Source organism: Pavona decussata, unplaced genomic scaffold (genome assembly GCF_977016875.1).
Source record: "Pavona decussata unplaced genomic scaffold, jaPavDecu1.1 SCAFFOLD_58, whole genome shotgun sequence".
Lineage (NCBI taxonomy): Eukaryota > Metazoa > Cnidaria > Anthozoa > Scleractinia > Agariciidae > Pavona > Pavona decussata.
This window is the reverse complement of record NW_028145480.1, coordinates 1,240,954-1,253,881: the sequence shown is the minus strand read 5'-3', so window position 1 is coordinate 1,253,881 and position 12,928 is coordinate 1,240,954. Positions and strand designations below refer to the sequence as shown.

At 38.8% G+C, this 12,928-nt stretch overlaps 2 protein-coding genes across 2 annotated transcripts in view; one reads left to right on the top strand and one right to left on the bottom strand.

Moving 5' to 3' along the window:
- The window catches only part of LOC146479533 (lectin-like), a 311,213-nt gene that overhangs the window by 221,826 nt on the left and 76,459 nt on the right, over positions 1-12,928 (bottom strand). The window lies entirely within an intron of this gene.
- On the top strand, positions 5-10,385 carry LOC146479542 (uncharacterized). Its single transcript, XM_085110376.1, has 11 exons — positions 5-162; positions 1,185-1,259; positions 1,865-1,936; positions 2,451-2,465; positions 2,930-3,028; positions 4,988-5,083; positions 5,944-6,183; positions 7,592-7,651; positions 7,988-8,236; positions 8,906-9,054; positions 9,730-10,385. The coding sequence occupies exons 1-10, from the start codon at positions 139-141 to the stop codon at positions 9,047-9,049; spliced, it is 1,074 nt and encodes a 357-aa protein (XP_084966502.1). The 5' UTR covers positions 5-138; the 3' UTR covers positions 9,050-9,054; positions 9,730-10,385.

Sequence of the window (12,928 nt, the reverse complement as noted above, 5' to 3'; positions counted from 1 at the left end):
TAATTTGCGAGGGCCTGGGTGTGAGATTGGAATGGACGCCATTTTGGTAAGTTGTAAACAGCGCACCTTCGAAAGGAAAAATTAGCGATTTTTCTACAATTTGTCCAGTTTTGTGCCATTTCAAGCTAATACTCAAATATGGGAGAAGTATATGCACCATCGGTAAGTGCGTTTTGGAGTACCCTTTTAGCTAAATTGTCTAGTTTCAGTGTCTCCGCATGCTTGAATTTCCAAGTTCATGATCATAATCGCACCGGTTAGCCGGCAGATGTTCAATTTGATTGAAGTTTGTGCTATGACTTGAGCATTTGAAATCATATCACAGCGTTGATACCTCACATATTTTTTTCAAGCAGTTTGGCTTTGGTTTCACGGAAATAGTGAAACTGAGCATAAGAGTGAATTGTACAGACGCTGCACTAAAACTATAAACCAGGGCTAAAAATACATATAGACCGTTGTTTGAATAGGCGATTCGGATTCGTTTTCTAAAGTTGTTTAAAAAAGGCTTTGAATGCATAAAGCTTTGTCTTTTGTGAAGGTGACCCTGGGATTTTTTCATCTCAAGCTGATCGCGAAATTGTAAGACCTCTGATATATTCTCGGAATGCGGAAGATGTTCCATCAGCCGGGAAATAATATCTTTTGTATGGACTGGTTTTATTACAGTAATAATACCCATGTAGTGTTATTGATATCTACCGGCAAGTTATTTGCTGGTTTTGATCAGCCCTCAATACAGTTATTATCTTTGATTTTGACATTTACTGGCTTGATTCACGTTGTACGTTGTGGCAATATAATTATATCAGTGTGTGAAAGTGTACACGAAATACAGTACTGTAAATAGCATTGTGTGTTATCGCCGTCTTCTTATCTGTTACTGGACAGTGACAGATTTAGGGGAGGGGTTTGTCCCCATCACATCCTTTTTTTTTTTGTCAGAAAAGATAATTACATAAGATGTGGACTATTTGAAGGGTTTTACTATTTTTAGTCACTTTTCTGGCCTACAATAATCTTCCTATTGTAGTTGTTAAATGATGTTTGAAAAATCTGAATCTGCCAATAGTATTGAAATTCTCTGTAATCATTTACATTTACTCATCTTTTACTTGGCAATACATTTGGTGAAAGTTTTCATGTCAACTTAATTTACAGTTGTAGTTTGAAATTTCTTTCAGGGTCAATCTGAGGCTGCACAACTTCTAGCCACATTCTGGCCTCGACAGATGCAAGAAATAAGAAATATGAATACTGTAAGTGAAGTATAATACATGCAATTCTTATAAAAACAGGGCTGAACAGAGGTGATAGGATTTCACCATGGGAGACGCAATGCCAACTTTGTAATGTGCCTTTTTTTCAGTGACACAATTTTTTAGTAAAAGTTATGTCCAGAATGGTCCAAAGACAAGTGTACAATTTTGTACTTTATACTTTATGTACATGTGAAAAGTGACTGACAAGTCCTTAATGAGCATTCACCTTTACTACTTTGGCAAGCTTCATACACTGTTAAACAGATTACAGGAACCATGAAGGTCAGCATGTCATCATCATTTTGCAAACTGTCCAGGAAGTGAACTGGGAGCTTTAGTTGGGAGCCTGATTCATGAAAATGTGTGCATTACCCTCGTTTTTCAAGCTTACATGTACATGCTTATGTAGCCTAGCAAAGCAGACTTTTACACACACCATATCTGCAATATAAGTGAGGCCTACATGTACTTAAAAATAATTTTATTGGATTCAGTTGTTCAGAAATTCTGGCCCTTTCATGTAGCCCCTCTCCATTAAAATACATCTTGAATTCTGCTCTTACGGTTTTCATCAAATTCACTAGAGGCCTTTTTCTTTTCAGAATGATTTTAAAATTCAAGAGTTACCACTTGCAAGAATCAAGAAGATAATGAAGCAAGACGAGGAAGTGAAGGTCAGTATTAATTTTATAGAAGCCAATTGATGGCTTTAGTCAGTGTTCAGTGAAAAGAGAGAGTGTCGTACGCTGTACCAGTGATATTGTAAAGTCGGTTACATACACTGTTCTGTATCATTGTAGAAAAATAACATTGATTCAAATGATGCTTACGATTCTAGCTTTTCAAATACGTTAAAGCTTTTATGTACTATACTACATGTATGGTAACAAGGAAGTGTCCACACTCTGATTATACAAATTGTACATGTAGCAACTTTCGTGAGCCGAGATGAAGTTCTTTGTGGCAATAACATTTTAATTTTGGGAAGAATCAATCAGTGTAAATTTTTAGGAAGTTTGATTGCAAGAAATTGACTTATTTAAGTCCAATGATTTTTGAGTTTAAGTCTCCCTTGATTCTCTCGCAGTGTTTTTTTTTTGTTTTGTTTTTTGTTTTTCAATAATAATTATTTTATTGACGGACAGTTGCTTTCATGACTTATCTCTGTGTTTTGTTTTTATTTCACAGATGATAAGTGCCGAGGTGAGAGCATAACCTTTCTATTAAACATTTCATATCATTATAACACCATAAAACACATGTACAAATAATTTTTATTTAATTAATATTTTGTACATGTGTTCAATCAATGAATTGGCCTAAGTTTGTATTTGGTACATGTATATTTCTGTGGTTTTTTTGCAAATTAAGGTGTTGTGCATAAATTTACAATTTGAGATGCCCTTAGATTCTTTACTCTCTAAAAAAACAGTCCAAAAATATTGTTACTTTTGAGCCTATTAATTTAAAATCACATTAATTTTTATACTTAAATAGGTAACAGCTCATTTCTCCTTCTCCTGACTTGTAAAACATTAATTTAACATTTAATCATTTTCTTTGTGCAATAACAGCATCATACATGCCTTTAGAAATGGGATTATTTATTTTAATGTTATTTAGTTTTTGTGTTGACTTAATGGTGATATTTTTCTCTGTTGGTTTAGGCTCCTGTCTTGTTTGCCAAAGCAGCCCAAATCTTCATAAATGAGTTGTCCCTCAGAGCCTGGATTCATACAGAAGACAACAAGAGAAGAACTCTCCAGGTAGGATATAACAGATTACCTCCTTGTCTGTCACCTAACTACTACAGCAACAATTAAGATCAGTTTTTTGGTACAATATCACAGACTGCTTTGCATGCATTTTCACAAAGACTTAATACAATGCAAATTGGTTTGTGGCGTCAAGTAAGGAATAGACCCATTCCCCTTACTAGCTCGGTCATGGGACAGATGATGGCTAGATTTTGTAACTTTTACAGCCTATAAAAAGTCAAGATTTGGTTAAAAAAATAGCGCAATATGTTTCGGTCAGGTACAAAGATTTATTTAAAAGAAAAAAAATTTGGGGGTTAGGTGCACTTTAAGGGCATGGCTTTGTTAAGCCAACAATTTTGTAAATCCTCCACATCATAAATGGCATTTAACAAGAAGAAAATCAAGCGCTAAAAGAAAATTTACAGGGAGCACCACTCATTTTATAAATAAATGGATGTCCTCTTAAAGACATAACCCGTGCAGGCCTGTCAACCCATTGGGCAATTCCAGAAAATATCCATACCATACCACGGACGGCTTTTAGGATTTCCAAAGGGGAGGGGGGATTCACGATTATGGAATTCTGAGGGCATGGGGGGGTATTTATGATTGGATATCCGAAGGCACTGGTGAATTCCACAGGTGGGATTTCTGGAGTAGAAAGTGTAGAGTGAGTTCCTTGAAAACGCTATTGTAATGGACTTTTGTAGTTCTTAAATAAAATTATCCATGAAAGTATGACCGCGGAAGCAGAAGACAAGCATCAATAGATCATGATACATTTCATGCACACTACATGAGGCATATGGGTTGAGAACACTTTTCGTGCACACTACATGACGTATAAAAGGACACAACAAGACTCGACAGTATATTTGACCGCTGAAAGATTTTAACTGTCTGAATTTGAGCTATTCTGCTTTGTAAACGTCAAAACAGCACAAGAAAACAAAGACGAATAAAACTGCCGTAAATGGTATTTATTATTATAGCCAAATTCGGACTTAAAAAGAAGTTTTCACAGCCTGGCCACTAGCAGTAGGTTTTTCTTGTCGCTGAAGAGTATTAAGCTTGTCGCCTAGCGCCGCTAGATCACAGCCCCGAGGAGGCATATAAAATTCATGTTCATTTGTTCATATAGGCGTTGCTAAGTCGAAAATGTACTTCCCAGAAAAACAGGAAATTCTGAAGGGGAGGGGGGGGTTCACGATTATGGAATTCTGAGGGCATGGGGGGGTAACGCATTTTGGAATTTCCGAAAGCAAGGGGGGGTTAAAACATGGAAGCCGTCCGTTGTTGGGTATGGATATTTTCTGTAATTGCCCATTATTATATATATAATGCAGAAATCAAGCAAACAAGTGACTTGTCCCTGAGGAATTTTTTTGCTCTGTAAACACGTGACCAGCCCAAACCAGGGTCTCTTCTCTGTTGCTCCAGGGGGTGGGAAGATGAGAGACCCTGGGAACGAGGTTGCATAAATGTTAGTTAACACAATTTTAGGGTACGTAGGTTCTTAAAATAGGTTTTTAATTCTGGAGAAAAGCAATAAAACTCAGCTGCAAAACAAGATGGTTATTGGCCTATTTTATATTTTCCACCCCTGTCCCCCCCCCTCCCCCCCCCAAAAAAGGCATTAATTTTTAAGAATAGCAACACATACATTCACATTAGTGACATATATTTTTGCCTAGAGTACAAACACTAAATGTGTGAAACTGCAGCTGTAATGTACTAACATGATTTTAGAAAATAAGAACCTGTTTTCAATTTTTAGGCGAAATGGGTTCTTGTTTATAGGGGGTATGTAATCCAAATTTTAGGCTAACAGGTTCTTAATTTTCAGGTTCTTAGTTGCGGGTTTTTTCTGTACTCATTTGCCTGAATACAGAAAGAAAGTGCAACTTTAAAATAAATGCAGTGTTGTAGCAAATAATATTATTTTGTTATAAAATGAAATTTCAGAGGAATGACATTGCCATGGCAATTACCAAGTTTGACCAGTTTGACTTTCTTATCGATATTGTGCCGAGAGACGAGCTCAAGCCACCAAAGCGTCAGGTACGTATTAAAGGCCATTAATGATTATACAAAACCAGGATCAAGAGCTGAAGTGAGGTATCTGTTACCTCTTCCTACAGATAAATCAGTTGACAGTGAAAAAAAGTATGGGTACATATACATAGTTACGATATAGCTTAGGTGTATCTGCTGAAGTGATCAAGTCTTTGAACAACAATGGCCTGTACAGTCAAGGTAAAGTCGCACTGCAAGCCTACAGTAAGTGGCCCACATGGCCAGAGCTTCAGCCGGCTTCTGTACCATGAAGCAACAGCATGTAGGAGTACAATAAATGTTGTCAAGCAATCTACCGATGCTGGTTTTCATCACAGAATGATTTGACAGCCTTCTTTTGCCTGAGTGAAGGCCAACAGCAAAGCTGCATCTGAAAAAAACTTGCCCAACTGAGTTTTGTCCTGTGGTGAACGTCATCGTCCGCCATCTTGATTTCAAGATGGAAGCGGGACACAAACATGGGATAATTCGGGACAATACCCGTTCCAATACCCAGCAGTAGAGGGATCTGGTTGATTGATTTTAGTTATTGGCTCTCTGACTTCCTTAGTCATGTAATAAAGATGGGTTCTGGCAACATTCTGCTGGGGGTAACCCTCTGATGGATAGCATACGTACATGTAGCATCCCATCTAGGGAGAGTAGCACTACTCCTTGTGACTTCATGCTACAGCACCGTACAAAAGCATTAAGCATTAAACTCCAGACAAATGGACCACTTGGTCTGACCCTTTACACATAAACTACAGTGTACATGTAGTTTAACTACTGTATTATGGCATCTTTACTCATCATGATTTGCATTAATTAGTACTTAATGATCTCACATAATGTGACATTGTTAGGACCCTATACGCCAGACTGTGGTGGCACCCGATCAAGTTCAATACTATTTCCAGTTGGCTCAGCATCATGCCGTCACAATGCAGCAACAACAGCAGCAGCAACAGCAACCACAGCAACCACCACAAGCCCAACAACAACAGCAGTTGACGACACAGGTTCAGCAACAGCAAGTGGCTGTCAGCACCCAGCCGCAGGCAATCATCACTAGTGTGCCACAGCAACAGATTGTTACCATGGCAGTAAGTAACCTTTTTAAAGTAGTGTTAGAAAAGTCTTGTTTTGTTTTGTTGTTGTTGTCCTTTTTTTTTTTTTTTTTTTGCCATTTGCAAGAAAAACCAAGTTAGAATCACCATTGATTAGTAGAAATTTAATTTGTTTACCCATGAATTACCAAAGAACTCCATGAACTTGTTCAAAGGTGTCTGTGCACTCTGGGTCGAATTGGAATTTGGAAGTGTTGATTTTTGTGGAGGGACGAAGACCAGAGAACCTGGTGAAAAACCCTCAGAGCAGGGACAAGAACGAACAACAAACTCAACCCACATAATGGTGTCAACACTGGGAATGGAACCCCGGCCACATTGGTGGGAGGCGAGTGCTCTCACTTCTGTGCCATCTCTGCTCCCCTAAATAATGGTAAGGTCTTCTTTTTAAAAAGAACATTCCAAGCAAAAGAAGTGACACTCAACTCCCCTTGGCGTGGAGTTTTCCAACCTTCTCTCCTGAATGGGAAAAGAGAAGTACGTCTGGGATTACCCAAAAAAATTCCAAATAGAATTTCTGGAAATTTTGTGAAAAATTTTGTGATTTGTATTGTAAGTTATAATGATCTTCCAGTTGTTTCTATTTCATGTAATGTATCAAACAAGAGGAAGAGTGTTTCATCCACTTTCCAAAAACCAAGAAGTGGGTTGAAAAACAGTGGCAGCCGAGTTCACCTAATTTTATGTATAATGATAATCACATTTCCAAACGTCCTTCACCTGTGTGTTTTCCTTTGTTTTCTGTTCATGAATAAGTTGTTATTGATGACTTGTCTTTGAGAATTTTATCTCAAAGCTTTGTTTTCTTATGCTTGTAAGGTAAAGGTAAGTGTATTGTTAACCCTTTAAGCCCTAACAATGATCAAAATCAAATTTCTCCTTGTAATTAATTTTATCAATGCTTATCGCACCCCTGAGGTCATGAGAATTAAGGATAAAATTATGATCACCCAAGGTGAATTTTCATGATATTTTAGAAACTTCTCCACAGTACTTTTATAAGAAAAGCATGGGGACAAGAAAGGAGAATGTATTCTTTGATATTAGGGGTTAAAGGGCTAAAGTACAGAGAGTAACAAGCATTCAACATTGAGAGCATTCCACAGAGGAGCAGGGATGGCACAGTGGTGAAAGCACTCGCCTCCCTCCAATGTGGCCTGGGTTCAATTCCCGGACTCATCGTCATATGTGGGTTGAGTTTGTTGTTGCTTCTCGTCCTTGCTCCAAGAGGTTTTTCTCCTGGTACTCTGGTTTTCCCCTTTCTTCAAAAACCAACTTTTTTAAATTCCAATTGGATCTGGAAAGTGTCCTGTGCTAAATACATTGACACTTAAGTAAAGTGATTTATTTAAAGTGTACTTATATATTTTATTTATTATTTCAGCCTGGACAGGCTCAGATGATACAGAATCAGCCACAAGAACAAAGTGATGTCCAGTATCCTGTGAGTGCCACAATTTACATTGATAGTAAAATATTGTTGCCCTTCTAATTTTTGCATGTATACACAAACATGTTGTACTGGTGTGGAGAAAGGTACATGCACCAAATATGATGACTTTACTGCATGAACCTATAACGTGGTAAAATGGGTCCCACATAATAATTATCTTTTAAACCAGTTTGATTTTCATTTTCCTTTGTGTAATATTCACCATAATCTGAGACAAAGGGAAATAAAAATCAAACTGGTTTGTAAATTTTTAAGCCAAAAAAACGTTTTGAATCACAACACAGCCATGGTATGATTGGATTGTTAATGGTGTTGTTTTGTCAACAGATCCACTTTAACCCAGCTCAAATGCAGTACATTCGCATGCAGCAGATTCAGCAACAACTTCAACAACAGCAGCAGCAGCAACAGCAGCCTCAAGGACAACAACAAGCTCAGCCACAAACAGCACAACAACAACAGGCTGCACCACAACCTGCACAGGCAACCACTGACCAGGCACAACAGCAGGCTCAGCAGCAGGCACAGCAAACAAGTGCACAACCAACAGAATTCACGTTTACTTCAGGAGGGCAGGTAACTATCAAAGGCTTTACGAGTGTAGGTCAATTGGAAAATCGGAGCACTTCTGGAACGTACTGCTCAGAAGCTTTCATTTATTAAATGTTACCAGTTTAGTATTTCGTCTGAACCATCTTGTACAGTGAAATAAACAGCACCTCAGGAAAGTACTGCTCAGTAGCTTTCACTTGAATGGTCACACTTTAGGATTTCATCCAGACTCAAAAGTTAGAACCACCTTGTACAGCACAATAAACTGCACCACAGGAAAGTACTGCTCAGCAGCTTTCATTTGAATGGTCACACTTTAGGATTTCATCCATAGAATTGCTCAACTCAACTTGTACAGCAGAGCTACATGTAACATCACCACTGGACAGCACTGCTGTTAAGCTACTTGTATTAAAATAACTTTCATTTGACTGGTCAAATTTGATTGCATTTGACTATTTTAGAGTTTAATACACTGTTGCTAGATTTAAAGAGTCAAGACCTGAAAATGTCCCTCTCTTTGTTTTTTCTTGCCGACGAATAGGGCGAGTTACATGTACAGTATATGGTCTTTGATGTCCGTTGTCCGAGTTTGTACTACCTAAGCAAAGTATTATTTAAAATTAAATAGAGCACGTTGGTGGGTTGTAATACCTGGTAATCGCTGTGGTTTTCGTTGTTTACTTTTCAAAGATTTACCAGATCCAGCAACACCCGCACACTGGAGTAACAGCGGTAGCAGTGGCTGCTCCACAAGGAACTTACATACAGCAGCAAGGCACCGCCCCCGAGCAAGCCACGCTAACACCAAGTGAAGCACAGCAGCAACAACAGTAGAACAGGTAACATGTAAGCCTGTACAGAGGCAAGCTGTTATTTTCTCCCTGTGCAGCAACATAGAGTACTAATCCTACACTGAAATAATTGTTTTTCAATTGCAATTCACGGAGCGAGACGCGAATCGCCGAATTTAAGGCGGGATCCGGGAGACATGAATCTTCGAAAGGGTGGATTCTCGCGCACGAGCCTCATACTTGATAGCGTCTTTCCAAAGTCGTTCTTTCTGTTCCTCTCCCCCGCTCCCCCACCCCCTTGTTTGTGGGGGTGTGCAGCTCAGTTCTCGAGTCCCTGACCCTTTTTCAGACCAAAATATGTAATTTTCCTTTACCCCTCTTCACACCTTTACTCTAAAATTCATACAATTTTCAATCCCGATTTCTAGAATTTATACCCGTTTTCAGACTTCAGAGCAAGATGGTTAAAACCTATACGCTATTTCATACCAAACCGGCTCAAAACCCAATTCTTAATTCTCATGACCTCAGGGGTTGAATAAGCATTGATATTACAAGGAGAAATTTGATGTTGATCACTGTTAGTGTTTGAAGGGTTAATCGCACTTTCGGGAACCTGCCCCATAGCTGGAACAGTCGCTATGCTAGTGCAAGCAAATTTTTTAGATTGCTGTTAAAATGTTTGACTTGTTTCTTTCTTTCTCTCTTTGTTTGTTTTTTCAGTGTCCAGGTTGTTGGCCCGTGTGGAGTCAGTTGATAGTAGTTATATCGTACAAATTCTGTTTCTATATACATGTACAACATTGCGAACACAACCTCGCGCCAAGCTTCGCTACTGCAGGGACCAAAGTGGAATAATTTATTTTTGCTGCCGGCGAGTGCTGCTGACGGACAGTCGAACATTGTTTTGTACACAATTTAGCCAAGTTTATTGTACAAACAGCAAATATATACAGTGTATACGCGAAGAGGAGACAGTAGATGGAGATTGTCTAGATACTATTGACTTTGTTGGTTTGTCTTCCTTGTTAGTCCGATAGGTGTTGTTTGTTTGTTTTGCTTTTGTTTTGTTTTTTGTTTGTGTGTGTTTTTTTTAACTGGCCAATGTACCAAAGCCTCATGAACTAATTCTACTAACTCTATTCGAGACACAGAATTGTCTCTAATGCTCTGTTTGTTTTTACCTTTGCAAAGAAGCAAATTACATTTGAATTCTTTAATGCTTATATTAGTCTCATCCATTCTTTCTTGCGACGTTTTACTTTTTTCTTTTTTTTTTTTTTCATATCTTTTCGTAGCTCTAAACTCAACTGTGTTGAAGAATCACTGCTATTTTTATTATGCATCAAGCGAGAAACTAATAAAGCTATTTAACTTCATTAACAATTGTTGCTGCTTAACTAGAAAATGCTGAGGTAGTCTCTTTTGGGAAGGATGCACGCCGTTTGCTGACTGCTTTTCTTCGCGGTTCGCGGACGAGCACTAGCTTCAGATGACATGGTTTTTGCTCTGCCCACTTGTGTCCAAACCTTGCCTATTTCCTGGCCCTCCCAATGTCTCATTTCGGGCAATCCGTTTCGGGTCACGTGGTCCGAGCAAAAAGGTCGTTAGTCTTGGAAACGCCACCAAAACGAATTGACCGTGAGGGCCTGGAAGAAAGCCATACAGGAACTAGCCAATAAGCAACCACCAATAGGTTTGACACTGGTTAAGGTCATACGGAAACACCATGTAAGCGAAGGTTCGAGGTGACATTCCGCTGAAGTCATAAGATCGATATCTGGTGTCTTAGCCTCCCGGGTATTGGCCCAAACGTTTGGGTGCCATTTTAATTTTCCTAGAGGGGGAGCTGGGATGGTGCAGTGGTGAGAGCACTCGCCTCTCACCAATGTGGCCCGGGCTTGATTCCCGGACTCGGCGTCATATGTGGGTTGAGTTTGTTGTTCGTTCTCGTCCTTGCTCCGAGAGGTTTTTCTCTGAGTACTCCGGTTTCCTCTCTCCTCAAAAACCAACACTTCTAAATTCCAATTCGATTTGGAAAGTGTCCCCAGTTAGTGCTCTGCGCTAAAGACATTGACACTTAAATAAAGTTATTTATTTATTTATTTATTTATTTATTTATTTATTTATTTATTTATTCATTTATTTATTTATTTATTTATTTATTTATTTATTCATTTATTTATTCATTTTTTATTTTTTATTTTTTACAATTCAACAAGTTACTTGATGGGAGGGGGCTACTAGACCGGAAATGACTAGCGAAAGATATTAGAAAGCCTAGGTACCTTAAAACCCATATGCTTTAAATTGGGTGATGCTCTATGCACTCTTAGTATATATCAACTAGCGTTCTACCACGAATACTGTTCTCTTATTGGCTGCGTTACTCACTATCTATTCTGTTGTAGAAACTGATCGAGTAGAGTGAGTAGCGCGTAGCGTGACCGAGCGTGACCTATTTATATCATTGTTCAATGAAAACGTGAATAGATTTTATACTAAAACAATTAGATTATTCGCTCTCGGCTTCTATGCGTGACAGTTAATTCGGGCTTCGCCTTCATCAACTATCACGGGATAGAAATTTCGAGCTCATAATCTAATTGTTAAGTAGCAAGGCTCAAATACCTTGTTGGGTTGGGGGTGGGGCGAGTTAGTGGCCCCAGCCCATCCACCCACCCACCCATCTGCTCTATCAGTATTCGGCCATTTGTCTTATGCCATGAACGACTATTGTCAATCAAAAGACTGGAAATCGACTGTTTACTCTTCAGTGTTCCACGGAACGTATTCACGGTAATTTATACCGGCCTATGTCATTTTGTTGCAGAGCAACAACTGCGTATCCAGTTTGTTACATAGAAACGACTTCGTATCCTCCGTGAGAATCTTCAGTGGTCTCGGCAACGGCTTTGGAAAAGTTCGGAAAATGGTCATGAGACGATCTGCGGAAATTTTCGGAAAATATTCAGGAGAGCTCAGAAATCATCGGACATTTTCGGGAATGATAGGAAACGTCCGAAGAACGTAACTGGGGAGAACTATCGAAAAAATTCGGAAAAGTGTTAAAAATCGTATATATTTTTTTGTTTTTAAGGCAAGTGCAACACAACTCTTACTGGTTTATGGGATAAATATTCTTATGCCATCTTTTCTTGTGACAAATTAAACCGTTTACAGTGGAACCTCGATTTTACGTTATGGCAAGGGGACAGCAAAACCATATCGTTAAATCGAGATATCGTTGTAAACGAACTCTGGACTTATAAATAACTTTTGCCGGGACATAGAATGTTGATCGTGAAATCGGGAACGTCGTTAGATCGACGATCGTAAAATCGGGGTTCCACTGTATTTAGATTAGGAATTTTTGCTATATTTGTCGCCAGTCAGGCCGTGCAAGGTTTGTACGTGCTTCAGGAGCGGTTCAGATTTGGATCCCTACCGTCGTCAAATATTCATCGGCCGGGTGTAAACAGCTGACCGTGTTTTCATAGAGAAAATGTTTGCCGGCTAACTGTGTAAATTTTGTCACCGATCCAGTGAGAATATACCAGTAAAGTTCACTGAGCCCAGCTAGTGTTATACCGGTACAACAATTAAGTTAGCCTCTTCAAAACTTCAATTCAAAGATTTCGCTCATGTCTGATAGAGTCAATGGTTTTCTGCCTACAAGCCGAGAAACAAACTTTGGAAAAAGCTACAACGATACGGGGTCTATTCAAAATAATTTTCTTATTCTGAATACGTTGCCAGGCTACACAAATGCCATGTTTGTTCATTGACCTTACATTTCACACTATTTTTGAATATTTTTGTCCTCCGTTACTCGCCGTCTTTGATTGAAACACTTTCGGTGTTAAATGGCTTTTCTGGAGAGAACGGAAATTGAAGCCAATGTTCTAAATTTCCTGCAGGA

Bases quoted from the DNA above. Each gene is read 5' to 3' on its own strand.
- LOC146479542 (XM_085110376.1), top strand. From the start codon at position 139: ATGGGAGAAGTATATGCACCATCG. The intron at 163-1,184 runs GTAAGTGCGTTT...AATTTCTTTCAG, and splicing joins GAGAAGTATATGCACCATCG to GGTCAATCTGAGGCTGCACA. The intron at 3,029-4,987 runs GTAGGATATAAC...ATGAAATTTCAG, and splicing joins ACAAGAGAAGAACTCTCCAG to AGGAATGACATTGCCATGGC.